This window comes from Stereum hirsutum, assembly GCF_000264905.1.
Source record: "Stereum hirsutum FP-91666 SS1 unplaced genomic scaffold STEHIscaffold_19, whole genome shotgun sequence".
NCBI classification, from domain to species: domain Eukaryota; kingdom Fungi; phylum Basidiomycota; class Agaricomycetes; order Russulales; family Stereaceae; genus Stereum; species Stereum hirsutum.
Window position 1 is genome coordinate 133,054 of NW_006763149.1, and position 16,202 is coordinate 149,255.

The 16,202-nt window shown below is 51.1% G+C and overlaps 5 protein-coding genes across 5 annotated transcripts; 3 read left to right on the forward strand and 2 right to left on the reverse strand.

Annotated features, from left to right (window-relative positions):
- Nucleotides 1-445: 445 nt before the first annotated feature.
- On the forward strand, nucleotides 446-1,994 carry STEHIDRAFT_86784 (uncharacterized protein). Its single transcript, XM_007310006.1, has 3 exons — nucleotides 446-995; nucleotides 1,109-1,564; nucleotides 1,652-1,994. Exons 1-3 carry the CDS (start codon nucleotides 721-723, stop codon nucleotides 1,674-1,676), a joined length of 756 nt encoding a protein of 251 aa, XP_007310068.1. The 5' UTR covers nucleotides 446-720; the 3' UTR covers nucleotides 1,677-1,994.
- Nucleotides 1,995-2,323: 329 nt separating this feature from the next.
- STEHIDRAFT_150320 (ubiquitin-like protein) lies at nucleotides 2,324-4,507 on the forward strand. The gene is made up of 7 exons (XM_007310007.1): nucleotides 2,324-2,388; nucleotides 2,441-2,471; nucleotides 2,587-2,686; nucleotides 2,782-3,672; nucleotides 3,739-3,795; nucleotides 3,869-4,032; nucleotides 4,129-4,507. Exons 1-4 carry the CDS (start codon nucleotides 2,374-2,376, stop codon nucleotides 2,855-2,857), a joined length of 222 nt encoding a protein of 73 aa, XP_007310069.1. The 5' UTR covers nucleotides 2,324-2,373; the 3' UTR covers nucleotides 2,858-3,672; nucleotides 3,739-3,795; nucleotides 3,869-4,032; nucleotides 4,129-4,507.
- A 321-nt stretch (nucleotides 4,508-4,828) lies between these two features.
- Nucleotides 4,829-7,785, reverse strand: STEHIDRAFT_142545 (heat shock protein 70). The gene is made up of 8 exons (XM_007310008.1): nucleotides 7,627-7,785; nucleotides 7,296-7,557; nucleotides 7,154-7,229; nucleotides 7,026-7,102; nucleotides 6,195-6,970; nucleotides 5,892-6,134; nucleotides 5,624-5,827; nucleotides 4,829-5,557 (listed from the first exon to the last, which is right to left on the reverse strand). The coding sequence occupies exons 1-8, from the start codon at nucleotides 7,730-7,732 to the stop codon at nucleotides 5,307-5,309; spliced, it is 1,995 nt and encodes a 664-aa protein (XP_007310070.1). The 5' UTR covers nucleotides 7,733-7,785; the 3' UTR covers nucleotides 4,829-5,306.
- A 556-nt stretch (nucleotides 7,786-8,341) lies between these two features.
- On the forward strand, nucleotides 8,342-10,562 carry STEHIDRAFT_86792 (protein kinase subdomain-containing protein PKL/CAK/ACAD). The gene is made up of 6 exons (XM_007310009.1): nucleotides 8,342-8,583; nucleotides 8,637-8,645; nucleotides 8,717-9,027; nucleotides 9,478-9,829; nucleotides 9,928-10,167; nucleotides 10,247-10,562. Exons 1-6 carry the CDS (start codon nucleotides 8,443-8,445, stop codon nucleotides 10,427-10,429), a joined length of 1,236 nt encoding a protein of 411 aa, XP_007310071.1. The 5' UTR covers nucleotides 8,342-8,442; the 3' UTR covers nucleotides 10,430-10,562.
- A 1,196-nt stretch (nucleotides 10,563-11,758) lies between these two features.
- Nucleotides 11,759-14,335, reverse strand: STEHIDRAFT_115473 (uncharacterized protein; the record flags this gene model as incomplete). Its single annotated transcript, XM_007310010.1, has 7 exons — nucleotides 11,759-11,929; nucleotides 12,009-12,212; nucleotides 12,410-12,629; nucleotides 12,679-12,950; nucleotides 13,012-13,213; nucleotides 13,272-13,800; nucleotides 13,888-14,335. The coding sequence occupies 7 exons, from the start codon at nucleotides 14,333-14,335 to the stop codon at nucleotides 11,759-11,761; spliced, it is 2,046 nt and encodes a 681-aa protein (XP_007310072.1).
- Nucleotides 14,336-16,202: the final 1,867 nt, after the last annotated feature.

Here is a 16,202-nt window from a genome sequence, read left to right on the forward strand (position 1 = left end):
TGGGGCTGAAATTCGGAGTCGCGGAGATGACGGAACGTCGGCTGTGCACGTGGCCTCCTCCCGATGTCCCATTGCAGCGAGAAGATCAAGAAGATCGCGATTCGCCTGTTCCCAGTTCGCGACAATCATTAATCAGCTCTTGGCTGTCCACGATGATACACAGAAAATACCCTTGGAAAAAGCAGCGAAAATCAGGTTGATCCATGCTCATTCCTGCTCGATCTCGCCTTCGAGTGCTCTACATCTATGACATTTGAGCCAGGTAATATCCATCCCCTTCGCCACGCGAAAATACGATCAATCTGCTGGCCCGACGGGGTGAACGTAAGAGCATCGGGAAAACCCCCAAGAATGATGAACCCTTTCAGTGGAGCGCGTTGTTCACAGCAAAATAAGCGAGTATGAGCCGACTTCGTCGTTCGCCAGGCTGTTCACCTGCTTTCCCCGCCTTTTCATCGCCTTGTCCGTTCTTCCACTCATTCCTCCAGGTTTTTTGACAGTTCGTTCTAGTCGACACACGGTTGCCACGTCTCGACTTATATTTGGCATATCACCCCCAAACGTCACTTGTACTCCCACGCAGGCACAATAGGTACCCTATTCAAGACGAGGACCTCGCGTTCGCTCCTCGAGCCTCTGCTCGACGAGTCGGATCGCAGTTCGTTCGACTTCGAGCAACCTGTCCCCCCGTACCATACCCCACCTAAACCATCGTATACGATGGCCTGGTACAACCGTTTCCGTCGGAAAGCTGTAGTCGACAAGGAGGGAGGCACGACACCCAGGGCCTACAAGTTCTTCCACCCAGGGCAGGCGTTTCTCCTCGGCTTTCTGCTCTTCGGAGCGTTCATAATTTTTCTGCTCGTGGGCATCTGTATGCCCATCATAAAAGCTATCTATCTGTTCGAGATACAGGCTGTTCCAGCGGATGGGCAACCGGAGACGAGCATCGGGACGCAGATTCGGTTTGGTGTATGGGGTCTATGTATAACGAGGTAAGTTGTTCTGCTCGAGGAACAAGCTATACCTACTCTACGCCCTAGCTCTCTTCTTTACCTTGACCGAACGTGTTGCAATAGAAAAACTGATTGCTGACTGTACGTTGCAGCGCGCTAGACGCCCCCACGCTCTTCAGCAACGATGGCGAATGTTTCGGCCCTGCCCTCGGCTACACGATCCCTCAAACTGTCCTCGACCTAACAGGCCAAGCCTCCCTCGTCTCCGTCGTCCTCAAAGTCCTCACCGTACTCCTCATCCTGCACCCCATCTCCGCTGCCCTCTCCCTTCTCACCATGCTCCCCGTCTTCCTCACCTGCTGCCTCTTCCGGACCGCACCCTGGGTCGTCTCACTCATTCTGAGCATCATAACGGCTCTCGTGAGCAGCGTGGTGTTCGCGGCAGACCTGGCATTGGTGGTCATTGCGAGGCAGAAAGTGAAGAGTGTAACGTTAGGGACGTTTGAGGTGCATTTTGGAAATGGGGTATGGATGGTGCTGACGGCAACGGTGGTTACGTGGATCTGTGTGGTGATACTGAGTATGTGGGTGTGTTGTGGGTTTAAGAGGTGCGTTTCTTTGTTGTCCCGTTCATCTTAGTTGGTACTCTCTTTATACGTCGCACCGGTGCTGATTCGCATTATACCCGTCTATAGAAGATATCGCGACATCAAATATTGACGACCTGTATACGAAGATACCAAACTACCCCGAGGAATCAGCCCCATACTACCTACGCCTCCAGACCCACTAGCCCTGGACAACGCCATTCCTGTACACTCATTGCTTCATCATCTTACACTTCGCTATACCTGTGCATACCCATTCAACATTTCTTACCAACCACGCTTTCATACCTCCGACGCCTCCACAGAGTGGATTCAATTCGAGCGTTCCATATTATTCAAATCCAAACTCACGACCTGTATCTGTCAAACCTTCCCATTCACATGAACCCCCCTTGCTTTATTTTACCAAGACCTCGTTAATCACATCTCCCTTCACGACGTCGTCGCTCCGTTTACATAGATGTTGTGATTATTGGCTCAGAACTTACGCTTCCCCTCATGAGCCTCCGTAGATATATTAGATATTACTTCTCCGCTTTGATTCTGAGAATGAGAGCTCGTAACATTACACTTCCATCGCTATGTCTGGTCTGCTTTCCCTATGAATCGTTATAGTGAAGCTTTGAAGACTCCACCGACTGAACGTACTACAGCGAGCGTGGCACAGATCAAGTGGCGATCACAAGGAGGATCTTATCTTATCTGACCTTCAAGTTGTCCCGATCTGACGTCGCGAGTCAGATCTACAAGATCATCTCTCTTGCTTTCTCTCCTCGACTCAGTCTCCGCACTCTCCTTGTCTCTGCATAATGCCTCTCATCGAAGTAAGTCTTCATTTATCAAGTAATATATATAACAGAACTCATCATAATACAGATCATCGCGAACGATCGTCTCGGTCGCAAAGGTACGATTCGTCGCCACCCTCTATCCCCCTTCTCGTTTGTACCCTATTCTCTAGCTAATCAACATCTCCTCCATCTCGTTCATGCGTGGTGCAATAAATGCGACCAACCACATAGTCCGCGTGAAGTGCAGCCAGGACGACACTGTTGGCGATCTGAAGAAGCTCATCGCTGCGCAGACGGGAACTGACAGCTCGAAGATCCAGCTGAAGAAATGGTGCGTTTCTCATATACGTTCGAACTCCGCTGTTCGACCACATCCCACCAATGTCTATCTTGTTTACTCATTCGCCGACCCCATTCCAAACACAGGTACACGATCTACAAAGACCACATAACGCTCGCCGATTACGAGATCCACGACGGGATGTCACTCGAGATGTACTAGGCTCCTGAGCATCTCGTCGGCAAAACAAACATCTCGTCGTCTATCTGCCTGGCCTGCACCATTGTCTCACACTCAAGACCCGAATGTGTTGCGGGAGAGAGGTATCGATGAGAGAATAATTGTATTTTGTCCGGAGGACCATGACTCATGTATAGTCAAGCAGTCGTTGTAAGTTGCTGTTGTATTATTTTGGGAATCATACCTTCGCATCTATCGCGGTGCAAACATTCGTGCGCTATCCACACAAGTCAAGTTTCTCGGCCCATCGCAAGCCCTAAAAGCCAGCCTGCGCAATGATGACGACTTTGCTGCCTACTCCCAGCACATCACTGCACTGCCCAATTTCTGCCGGTCGCCACATATCTACCCCTTCCACAGTCGACATCCACACTTATCCAACGCCTTCTTCACCTTCTTACTTCTCTCAGAACCGTCCCTCGCCCTATTCGGCGCCAAAGCCAAACACGTAGGCACGTTCTCTGGCTGTTCGATCCATAGGTGAAAAGGGACGGGAGGCTCAGAAGAGGAGAGTGTGGTGGCTAGTTTTTGGAGCGTCGCGTCCGTTGCAGTCTGAACATGTTGATGATTAGCAGTAGCAGTGTGGCGGTGGCACCAACTAGACTCGGTGAGAAGACCAGGCAATGGACACGAAATTGAGCATACCTGCATAACTACCTATCACCAAGGATCGTCCCTATAAGTAGGAACGTCCAAGTACTATGAAATTCGGAATATACTGTACTCACCTTCCTCATCCTCAACAAATCCCCAAGATATTCCACTGTTTCTGGCCTTTCTCTTGTTTCATGTAGTACCTGTTCACTCCAAATGCACCGTTAACATTAGAGAAAAGCGAACGGAGCTCGGCCTCTTGTACTCACAGCGGCAGTTGCATGCGCCACCTGCGCCATCAACGGTCCTACACCCCATCCTTCCGCCTACACGGACACATATAAACAAAATGTGACTACTCAGGCTCACCACAAGGCCGAATCGAGAGAAAGTGCACACCTCAAGCAGGTCTCGCCGCACCACAATTTGCATGACCAGCGGCGACGCCTCTGTCTCTGCTACTTTCGTCTCCGTTGGTGCCGACGAGGACGATTGAGCTGGGACTGATCCAGAGGTAATAGTCGATCCTCCAATGTCTTCTGACGCTGATGAACGCGTGGATCCTGCACGAATAAGAAGAAAAGGCCATCGTTAACGTCTCGCTTACTCTAAGCATAGGTATCTCCACCAACCCAATCCACCATCTCACGTCGACGTACCTTCTACAGCTCCCAACGTCTCACTCACCTCCTTTCCACCATCATTCATGTGATCGTTCATACCCGGCGCAACCATCACAGAAACAGGACACCGTGCGATAATCTGAGAGTGAAAGCTTCGTCCAAACCTCGAAAGGAGTTCAAGGCGCGGAAATCCTGGCGGTCGAGTGTCGCCCGACCTGGAGCTCCAAAGAGAGAGAGACGGTAAGACACGAAGGGAAGAAGGTCTAGATAAGTTCAAGGGAGTCGTTCTGGACGTGAACGTTCGTCGATTCGTGGCAGCTGCAGCTCGCGTTGAATCCCAGATAGTAGTTCTCGACGCGTGCAAATTCATGCAACAGGCGATGTAGCAGATAGGCCTAGGATATTCTCACAGCGTGTAGATCAAGCTTTCGAAAATAGCATAGAATGCGTCGCAAGAAAGGACCATTAAACGAGATGAGTCCTCGTCGTCGTCGAGACGGGAAGATATCGAGTCGCACTTGCTCAGGGGCAGGTGGCGTCAAGCAATGTGGCCCACTTGTTTGTAGCTAGCCACGAATTCGAATAGTTCGTCCGCCTTCGACTTACGCAGACGCAGAATTTTTAATCCAGTAACTATCCATACTCAAAGACTCACACATCCCTCAAAAGCAGACGATCAACACAAATTCTCATGTCTCAATCGCAAAAAAAAAGCAAAAAGCAGTGATACGTCGGGGGAGCTGTCAACTACATAGCATGAACGAAGCATGAAGAGTACGAGTATATGTAGACGACTATAAAGGACGAGGCCGGAAAAGTGATAAATGGTAACTACTGAGCGGGGGTTGTGTGGTGCGATGCGAGTCGGGACGATATGAAGATGTAAGTAAATCGGCGGTGGGATGATATTGAAGGGTGAAGGGCGTCGAGTGGTGCGTGGAGAGCGGGGGATGGGGATGCGTTGTGGGCGTACGTATGTATAAGCGTGAGTAGAGTAACATATCATAAAAAGGGGGGAAGAAAGCGTGCGACGATATAAGGGGGTACTTTTAAACCGGAGGCTCTAAGTAAGGTGCGATGAGGAGCAGAGATGCATGCGCGAGGAAGAAGGGGGGACACTAAGGCTAGTAATGTCCGATGAACGAAAGCGAACACGACGAGAAGAATCCACGGAAAGAGTCAAAGAACGAACCGAGCACCACTCAGCGAGGCACTTAATCCTTCTTCTCCTCCTTGGGGGTCTCCTCAGAAGGAGGGTTGTTCTCCGCGTTCCTCTTCTCATACACCTTCTGGAAGAGACCAAGGGAGGCCTGCTGGGCCTCGTTGATCTTCTCACGGATGGCATCGGCAGTGGCGGAGGCGTCACCGGCCTGACCCTTCGCGGCGAGCTCGCGGAGGTCAGCGAGGTGCTTGGTCACCTTGTCCTTCTCGGTCTGGTCAAGCTGGTCCTTGAACTCGTTCATAGCTAGAGAAGATCAGGAAGAGGTCAGTCATCAGGAGGCGGGGTCAACATGCTGAAAAGAGGACGTACCCTTCTCAGTGTCGGCACAGACAGACTCAGCCTTGTTCGACTCCTCGATGACGTCACGGCGGGCCTTGTCAGTCTCGGCGTACTGCTCAGCGTCGGAGACCATGCGCTCGATGTCCTTGTCGCTGAGACCGGACGAGGAAGCGATAGTCATGGACTGATCCTTGTTGGTGGCCTTGTCCTTAGCGTTAACGTGCACGATACCGTCTAGACAAAGCAAAGATGATCAGCGACTCGATTTCACAAGGAAAGGAACGGGACGAGTGCTTACCGGCGTCGATGTCGAAGGTGATCTCGATCTGGGGAACACCCTTGGGAGCGGGAGGAATACCAACGAGGTTGAAGTTGCCGAGCATCTTGTTGTCCCTGACGAGCTCACGCTCTCCCTGGTAGATCTTGACCTCGATGGCGGTCTGACCGTCAGCGGCAGTCGAGAATACCTGCGACTTCTTGGTGGGGATGGTCGTGTTGCGGGAAATGAGCTTGGTCATGATACCACCGAGGGTCTCGATACCTAAAAAATGCACCTATGTTAGTTCGGAGATCCAGAGAGCAAAGCTAAAAGGAAACGCACCGAGAGAAAGAGGAGTAACATCGAGAAGGAGGATGTCAGTGACGTTGCCGGCAAGGACACCACCCTGGATAGAAGCACCAATGGCGACGGCCTCATCGGGGTTGACACCCTTCGAAGGCTCGCGACCGAAGATGGACTTGACGGTCTCGACGACACGGGGCATACGGGTCATACCACCGACGAGGATGACCTCGTTGATATCGCTAGCCTTCACACCAGCATCCGCAAGCGCCTTCTTACAAGGCTCGACGGTACGCTGGATCAATGGGGCAGTCAGGCTCTCGAACTGCGAACGCATGAGCTTCACGTTGATGTGCTTGGGTCCGGAGGCGTCAGCGGTGATGAAGGGCAAGTTGATTTCGGTCTGGGACGTCGACGAAAGCTCGATCTTGGCCTTCTCGGCAGCCTCACGGATACGCTGGATCGCCATACGGTCCTCGGAGATGTCAACGCCTGACTCCTTCTTGAACTCGTTGAGGACGTGGTTGACGAGAAGGACGTCGAAGTCCTCACCACCGAGATGTGTGTCACCGTTCGTTGACTTCACCTCGAAAACGCCCTTCTGCATCTCGAGAATGGAGATATCGAAGGTTCCACCACCGAGATCGTAGACAGCGATGACGGAGTTCTCGTTACGGTCGAGACCATATGCGAGTGCGGCGGCGGTAGGCTCGTTGATGACACGGAGAACCTCAAGACCGGCGATCTGGCCAGCGTCCTTGGTCGCTTGTCGTTGAGCGTCATTGAAGTAAGCGGGTACGGTGACGACAGCGTGGCTAAATGATGTTATGAGCACTCCGGTGAGTCATACAGTGACTAAAAGATACTCACTTAACCTTCTTGTTCAAAAACTGCTCAGCAGTCTCGCGCATCTTCGCGAGGACCATGGAGGAGAGCTCTTCCGGAGACTAGGTGAAACGTTAGATTATGGATGACCAAGACGAATGAAATGAACCCACGAATTGCTGGTTCTTGCCGTTCGACTCGACCTCTACCGCTGGTCGTCCATCGGACTTTGGGACGATCTTAAATGGCCTGCAATGACACTGATTTGTCAGAGACAGTGGTGACGAACAAAGCAAGACGGGAATGACGACTTACCAGTGCTTCGCGTCCTCTTGGACCTCCTTGTCCCTGAACTGACGACCAATCAAACGCTTGAAGGCGAAGACGGTATTTTGCGAGTTCACGACGGCCTGACGCTTAGCAGGGAGACCGACGAGACGCTCTCCATGTTTTGTGAAAGCGACGACGGACGGTGTTGTCCGTGCGCCCTCCGAGTTCTCAATCACACGCGACGTCTGGCCCTCCATAACGGAGACACAAGAGTTCGTGGTACCCAAGTCAATACCGACAACGGGGCCTATTTGCGAGCACGAAAACACGTCAGGACGGAATTTCATCGTGCACGGTCGGGAAGTGAGGTACGTACCGGATACCTTCGAGTTCATGTTCCTCGCGATCATGGAGCGGGGAATGTTGGCATAGTTGCCATTGCGGGAGACGGCTTGCCTGAGCGAACGGGCAGCGGTGAACATGGCGACGACGGGGAGTGTTTTGAGTGGGGAAGGGGGGAGGAGGACGTTGACGTTGGGGGAGAAGACGGAGTGAGGGAAGCGCTGACGAGCGACTTTCGAAATTTTGTTTGCGTGTAAATTACGTAAACCACCACGTGATCACTCGAACATTCCGGAATCGCGCGGCGTCGCGTCCTCGTCGTCCCCGACGTCGCGCACGTCCCTCACTGAAGACAGAAATGTCGTTTCTGTATCTTCAACGCTCTCTATTTTATCTATAAATAAATTTTGCCCTGTCAAAAATAATCAAACTCCCCGCGATCCCATCTTGTGAGACCATTTCTGGCTACGCTGTTCGAGTCACCAACCCACCAACTCGCCGAGCAGACGCAATCGTCTACGCAAGCTCTCCGTACAACGGTGCGAGTCACCTTGGAGTCACCACCGAAACAGTAGCCTCATCGAACGCTCAACTTTTCTCAAGTTCCGATCGGCATCCGACTTGTGCCGACTTGGTGTGGCGAGCACCCTCATTGGCTCTCTTCTCACCGTCGCCCTATTGGGTAGCATAATTGCCACACATGTTTGCTTCCCCGCACTCGCGGATGCCGGTAGCCGGAAGCGCTTTACCCCAGACGCTCTCAGTACAGCACAACATGTGAACTGCCTTGTCCTCCTGCTCGTCCATCTCTATCTTCTCCTACTACCACTTCGTCTAGTAAAAAGGTACAATGTCAGATCAAAGCTCGACGAAGAAGATTGGTGGTGAATTCGGGGAGGTTCGTGCGAACATCGACGTGGACAAGCTGAACAAGTATTTCGAAGAAAAGGTTCCGTCCGTCAAGGCTCCCGTCGAGGTTAAGCAGTTCAAGGTGAGTCCACTCGATAGTTTGAAAGGCAACAGTTACTTATAATTATATTCCAGTTTGGACAGGTATGCCCCGTAGTCGTTTGACAGATAGATGCGCGAGTCTTAACTCGTTGTCCATCTCCCTTTACGAACAGTCCAACCCAACCTACTTCCTCACCGACTCCACCGGCCATCGCTTCGTCCTTCGAAAAAAGCCTGCTGGTGCCCTCCTCTCTAAAACGGCACACCAAATCGAACGTGAATACACAATTCTGACCGCTATCCATAAGCACAATGTTCTACCCACTACGGCCCCTGAACGCCGTGTGCCTGTACCAGAACCATACGTTCTGTGTGAGGACGAAGGTGTTATTGGGACTCCATTTTATGTTATGGAGTTCTTGGATGGGAGGATATTTACGGATGTGAGGATGGAGGAGGTTGGGCCTCAGGATCGGAGGGAATGGTGCGTTCAAATGTTCTCGTTCGTCTTGGACACCTTCATTCGCAGTGCTCCCTATGCCCACCATCTACTGTCAATGAGAATTAGTGATCACCAGGGTTTTCTTTTTGGCCTTTTCACGTTCTCCGTGGCGTGGTCGAATTCGCGCCACATCTTCGCCACTCAACGTTGTGATACTGCTGAGTAGCGATACCGGTCATTCCAAAGAGCCTTTGGTACCCTGAGGATACCTGATTGTCCACTTCAAAATCAGTTCGTTCCTATCCATAAATACCTTCGTGCTGCAGAGTCGCACTGGGTAGCTACAGGCATAACACCAGACATGACTAGATGGGCTTTACCGCACTGTATATGAGGAGACCTCACAAACACGATTAATACCACACTCTCCTCTATCTCCACGCTCTCTTTTCCATGCTATATCGACTAAATACAACTTCTCCCTCCATCCAGCTGGCTCTCCGCAATCCGCGCCCTCGCCGCCCTCTCCTCCCTCTCCCCCTCCACCCTCGGCCTCTCCTCCTTCGGCCCCTCCACCCCCTACTTCCCCCGCCAAATCAAATCCCTAACCCACGTCTCCCTCGCCCAATCCCTCGCCGTCGACATCGACACCGGCAAACCCACCGGCAAAATCCCCCTCTTCGACGAAATGGTGGAATGGTACACGGCTAACCTGCCTGACGAGCGGAAAACGGGGCTGAGGATCGTGCATGGGGATTATAAGCTTGATAATATGGTGTTTCATCCGACGGAGAATAGGGTTATTGGGATATTGGATTGGGAGTTGTGTACTTTGGGGAGTCCGGTGCGTATCGTATCGTCTCACATGGTCTTCTCCCTGCTTCCGTCTCTGCCTTGGATTGGTATGTGAACGAACGGTTGTGCTTATGATCTTCCCTCTAGCTCGCAGACCTCGCAAATATGACCTCCCCATACTCGATCGACCTCCGCACCCTCCGCGAACAAACCCCCACCTCCGGCCCCGACCCCCTCGAGTTCTCACTCATCCGCGCCTTCAAGAACGCACCACGAGACCAGGTTCCGATCTCACTCGAGGAGCTGGAGAGGGAGTATTGCAGGTTGACTGGGCAGCAGTACCCGATTGTGGAGATGGTGTTCGTGAGGAGTTGGATGTTGTTCAGGGTGAGTTCCCTTTTTTCCACGTGGAACCTTGTGGCCATCCCTCATCTCTGTGCACCGTGTAACTCATCGTGCTTCACAGCTCGCGATTATCTCGCAAGGTATAGCAGCGCGTTACGCGCGCCGACAAGCATCCTCCGAAAAAGCGTTCATCCATCCGATTATGTTCCCTATCGTGGGCATGCTCGCGCGGAAGGTCCTAGAGGACGAGGGGATCGAGGTTCGGCCGAAGAATGGGGCGCTGGAAGGCAAGACGAAGCTTTAGGTGTTTGGGTGAGGTTGGTGCTGGTGCTGAGCGGTGGTGTGAAAACACAGCGACTAGGGCAGTCTCAAGACGGTCTATTTCTTGGTGGGTTTGGTTTTTCTTGTACGTTATTCCTTCAAATGCAATATCTCTCTTCTTGCTCCATTTTGGTCTCCGCGCGTGCCGTGACGTTGTACGCCCACCTGTGCAGCTGTCCGCACCCTGGGCTTGTAGGGCCTGTCCTCTCGAGGGATATGCTTTGCCAATGTGCTGATTCTTTCTAGGTGAAAGGCTGATGGTCCATCATGAGCCAAGAGCCAGGGAAGGGATAGAGCTTGAAGCTTGACGCCCGTCGTATTTTTGGGCCTGTCTTGTTGACTGATACTCTATACCAGTGTTCTGGTGCTTTTTTGGGCTCTGCAGGCCAGTGTTTCTGTGCTGTCTCTGCTTCTACTTTTTGATACTCCTCGTGGGCTGAACATTGGCGCCTAGGGTATTTTAGGCCTGATTGTCTTGGACTACATGGGTACCATGGCATCCAAAGAGGATAGTCCTGGTGTTATATGATCCCTGGGATTATAGTAATATCTTCCGCTAGTGTGCTACTCTGGTTGTATACATACCCTCTCATGGGGTGTCGTCCTTCGCAGCGCGTCGATTCAGAGTCATCCTCGAGCCCGCGGTATACGGACCATGTCTAGGATGTCTCCTGCGAGTCGAATTGGTTGTCCTGAACCTCGGTTTCGTATAGCGCGATAAGTTTGCTGCGATGAATATCTGATTTCTCGGAGTAGTCAGGCCAGAGGGCTCGGGGGTGCGAACGCCTCGCATGTCCCGTCATCATGGGGTCGAAAAATCCGAATATTGCTCGATGGCCAGGGTGATTTGCGGTAGGGCTCGGAAAGATGTCGCCTTGATCTCATGTGTGGTGGCTCTATAAACTCCGTATGTCGTGAAATACGTTTCCTGGACAATTGCTTAAAGCGTAAGTCTGTCTGCCGGTGTGTTAAGTATCACCTGAATGTAACGGGGAGTCAGCCGTCGCACAGAGAATACCGGATGGAGATGCGGGAATCTTTGTATGTTGGGTGTCCTGAGGGGCCTCTTCTGGCCTCCGGAATGTCCTCTACCAAAGTCTGGCACGGCATAGCAAGGACGACCAGTAGCGCCAATGGGACACGGTTCACTCGCGCTGACGAACAAGGCTTGGGAACAGGGCATGTATAGTCCATTCGAGAAATACAAGTGCAAAATGTGGAGAAAGAAGAGAGGTGCAGCTGTTATTAGTACATATATACGGTTATTTCCTTCCGATGTGTTCACGGGACTCCTCACAGGATGCAGTACATACTAGTGGCCCTGATAGTCGATGCAGAGAATCCGACAGCTGTTTGGAACATTCCTCATTTGATTTTTTAAATATTGCTCGGTCGAGACGTCGGTGCTGATGGTATTGACGTCTACCGTATACACACTGTCGTTAGGCTTGCTGTTGCGAAAGTTCCCTAGAGCGCAGATGAGCTAAAAATATCAATAGAACAAAGTTAAGTCGACGTCAGTCTGAATGCTTGCATAACAATGTTTCTAGATGTAAGCTTACGGGCATGTGTTCAAACCCAAAGAGACCGGCGGTCTGATGAATGAGCGAGCCTTGAGTTGAGTTTATTAAAAGGTTTGTCGCGTCGGTGGCACGAAACTGAGCTCCTTTCTCACAATGAATTTGCATGGAGGGAGTGTCCTGACGCTCATTTCTGCGGGGTTCTAGATATCCACCAGGACGTCTCTGCCGATCATCTTGCATTCTCTGTAGAGAACACCAAGTAAAACATATCATAAGCCCACTCGTACTATAGGACAAGGTAATGAGAGAGCCAGCGAAATGCCGCACCGGTGTGTCTTCTGCCGTCTGCATCCTGCTAACTATACTGTCACATCCGTGTCCCTGCTATTGTATGAGCATTCAGTATCGCTCCTGTGTATTCCCGATGGAAACTCTCTTACATTAAACAGTCTGGTACTCTGACGTTCTTCGATTATATGTATGCGGCGAATGAAACGCATGTCATCGTCTTCTTTGTCGAAGTGTGTCGACGCTTCAGGTGGCTCAGATGAGAAACTCGGTCTGATAGAACTTTGCGCGTGAAGCGGTCTCGTTGCTTCGCCATCGATAGTAGAATTTCCTTCGCTCTGGGAGATCGTAAGCCAGATTCCGCAGGACGGACTGAGAGTATATTAGCTTAGTGGTATATAACGGAGGAGAAGTTACACACCAGTTTTGACCCCCCTTCCGCTGGGGTGCGACCTCATCCATGGTGCGTTTACAGCTCGGACAATAGCAAGAGCCCGTGGTCTGGACTTTGCGACGTATAACGGCATTCATTCCTACATTGCTACCCGGGTGGACAGCCCTTCTCCATTCCATTGGATTTATTGGTGTCGGTGTTGAATCGTTGCCAACGATGGTGAGTTCATACTCGCCGCGGTCGACGAATCCTCTGCCTACACGGTCCTTGAAGTAAAGCTTAAGAAGCCCGTCGAGTTTCTGACAGTGGTGAGGGTCAGCGATGCATCGATAAGGGGCATGCCAGTGGCTGACAACGCACCTCGCTACTGGCGCATAGTTCGATGGGAAGGGACAGACTCTGCCCCAGCATATCGGTGAGGAGAATAGGTCGACTGGCACCGTTCGCTCCACCTCGCCAGGAGTATCCGAGTTGGGATGGGAGCTGCTCCATGTAGCGAGATATTTGTGCGAGGCTTATCTGTTGCGTTTTGCAAAAGACCTCCAGACGGTCGAGAGCAGTCCTGAAGATAATCCGTCATACGTCTTCACATGCATCAATATAGAGAAGGCGTTGCATACCATTGCAAAGCAGACATCAATGCATTTAAGGTTTGTAGTTCGTCCCGTAGCTTGTCCCTTGTGGTCGTCATCTTTTCTTGCTTGAATAATGCCCACTGAACCTTCCGCCACGACTCCCACATCATACTCTCTGGTCTGCCCTCCCAGAAGTCCGTTTGATGTCCCTCTATGGAAGCGTAGAATTCTCCGAGAGTCGCCTTCGAAGACTCTAGCGTACATTGTATTGCCTTCACCACCGAATCAGGCACTGGGTCGGTCGAGTTTTGACGACAAACCAATACATCGTAGACGCTATGCAAGAGTTGGGCGAAGGAGTCGAGTTCCACGAGGAAAGCTTGGCACTTCTTCGATGAACCGATTTTTCTGTGCAGTGAGTTTCGCACTTTGCGAGCAAGTTCAATGATGGGGGAAATAATCGCGAAAGAATTTCTGGTGAAAGTACGACGCGAAAATTTGGAAGTAACATCGTCGCCTTCATGGCTATCGTTCGGATTAGGAATTTGTGCTGGAATTTCCCTAATAGGTATATCTGCAGTGTCGCAGGATGTTCCATACGCTTCTTAAGGGTCTCCATCAGTTAGCGGGGAACGCAGTTAACAAGTAACAAGACACTAACCTTGTGAGGATGACTCTTTTATCTTGAGAAGACAGCTTGTCAACTCCTTTTGACTCTTGCGCACTTCACGGAGCAAAGACCATATTTTGCGATAACTCTTCCACGGCCCGAAGATTGGCATGACTATAGTCAGTGGACTTTGGGAGAAGGTGAAGTCGAGAGCATGATAGTCGTCTTCTAGTCTAGTACCGTGATGTAACGTCAGTATCATGGCCATGGATGAGAGTCGTCTACCTGACTTTGCGAGCTTTTCCTTCCAACGTTGCATTTCATCTGTCCCGAATTTATATGCCTCCAGCCCCCTGTCGAGCATACCCTTGATGTCGTCCAACTGGGCTTTCGTCTCCCGCATCTGAGATCGAGGAAGCAGCCCTCCGACGGTTCCGAATATAGTGAGTATACCAAATACGCTCGAGATGTACCCAAGAATTTCCGATGCGTTCGACATTCCCGTAGACGTCGACAGCGTTGTAGATTGGCGGTAGGAGAGCACTAGGATGAGATACGTACGATGCCCGACACATGGACGCATACGATGTTAAAGAGCTGTAGAGGAAGTCTTCTTCGCTCTTATATACTCTCAAACATTCTGGAATGTATAGTTGTAGCTTGCGTTGCTACAGTTGAACGAGATCATGGAAAAACTCGTCATTCTACAGCTGAGAAGATACAATGTCGCGAGGCATTCCACTGCTGTGCGGCATCTTTGTGAGCCAGCATCTTTAATTGGAGCGATAGTCGAGAGAACTAGTCGGTGAAATGCTATTACAGCTGTGATCAGTCCTCGAAGACACCGAGCATCTTTAATTGGAGCGGTAGTCGAAAGCACTAGCTGATGAAGAGCTATTACACCTGTAATGAATCTTCGAAGACAACATGTGAATCCTCAGCCTACAGCCATATCATCATACAGCTATAGACAAGCCGCCGCAGTAGGTGACGACAAGCTGCCGAAAATAGGACACTAGGCGCATGAGGCAGTTAAGCGCTCATGTGGCGTACATGCGCCCACAGGTGTAAGTCTACAGTTGTATCTTTGTGAAGACAAAACTGTCGTTCCTCTTGCAAAACCGGCGTAGCCACAAGGTTTAGCTCGACATCGGGTTCTTCTATGAACCCGGGGGTCCATAGAGATCATAGAGTACAGGGTGAAAGGACCATGCCGAAATCAAAGAACCTCCACAAACAAAGAAGCCATAGATCCCAGACTGTTATGCATACGATGAAAGGTCGAAGAACAGTGAATTGCGAGCGAGAACGTCCACGTGATGGTTCACGGGATAGTCTCTACTAAGGGCAGGACAAGGAGCCAATACAGGCTAACGCGAGAGCAGTCTCGTCGTGGTAGTCATTTATACCGTATGGAACCCGGGTCAGCGATCACAGTCGTCGTCAAATCAAGGACAGGCCAGTTTCTTAAGTCAGATAAACATTGGACCAACTGTAGCCTCAACAGAGGGTCCAAATTGGGTCACAACTGGGTCCCAGATACATCCTAGGCGCACTGAGCGGCCAATACCAAGAATAGTCAACAGACTCTCGGAGTCGCATACCTATTGGGTCTCCTTCGGAACGTGAGACCTGTGAACCTCGTTCGCCACCTGAAGAACAGCGCAGACAGGACATGTGATTCGACCAATGGACCACTTCTACCTCGACAATCCAGTAAGTCAATCCATCAACCTGGACGTGTGCGCCACGCCAACTGATAACCGCTGCGAACTAACATGGAGAACGCTCCTACGCATATGGAGATTGACAAGAGGGCGAGACTCACCTTGCAGTACTGGAATACATAGGCCGTCTGTCGCCGTCAGCGCCTCATCAGTCCCACCGGGGTGAGTTGGGATGGAGAAGGTGCTGGGCAAGTCTAGTTTGCTGCACTCTTTTATAAGAGATTTTACTTTGTGATGGCGCTTTTATGTCGCGGTGTTTATGTTGTAGCTCTACACCTGAGCGCTGAGCCGTCATATGTCTTGGCTGGGTAACTCGCGACGAGACGATGCGTTCTGAGCGGCGGAGTGCCCATCTGAAAAACAATGAAATGCACATAGTCGCCCACCGGGATCTACAATAGGCGTCGTCTAGTTTGTCTGTCTGCCGGATCTGGTAACGCCACGGGTTAACAACAGCTGTAGGACTCGGATCCCAAAATAGTGAATCGCTGAAAGAAGCGCATAGAACGCCTTTCATGCGAAGGCAGTGTACACGCCATGACAGAAGATGTCAAGATCACAGTTGTATGCGAAGAAGCGCGAGAGGATGATTACAGAGACTCACCTGGAGTGGACGATTGTCGCGATGAAAGTATAGCT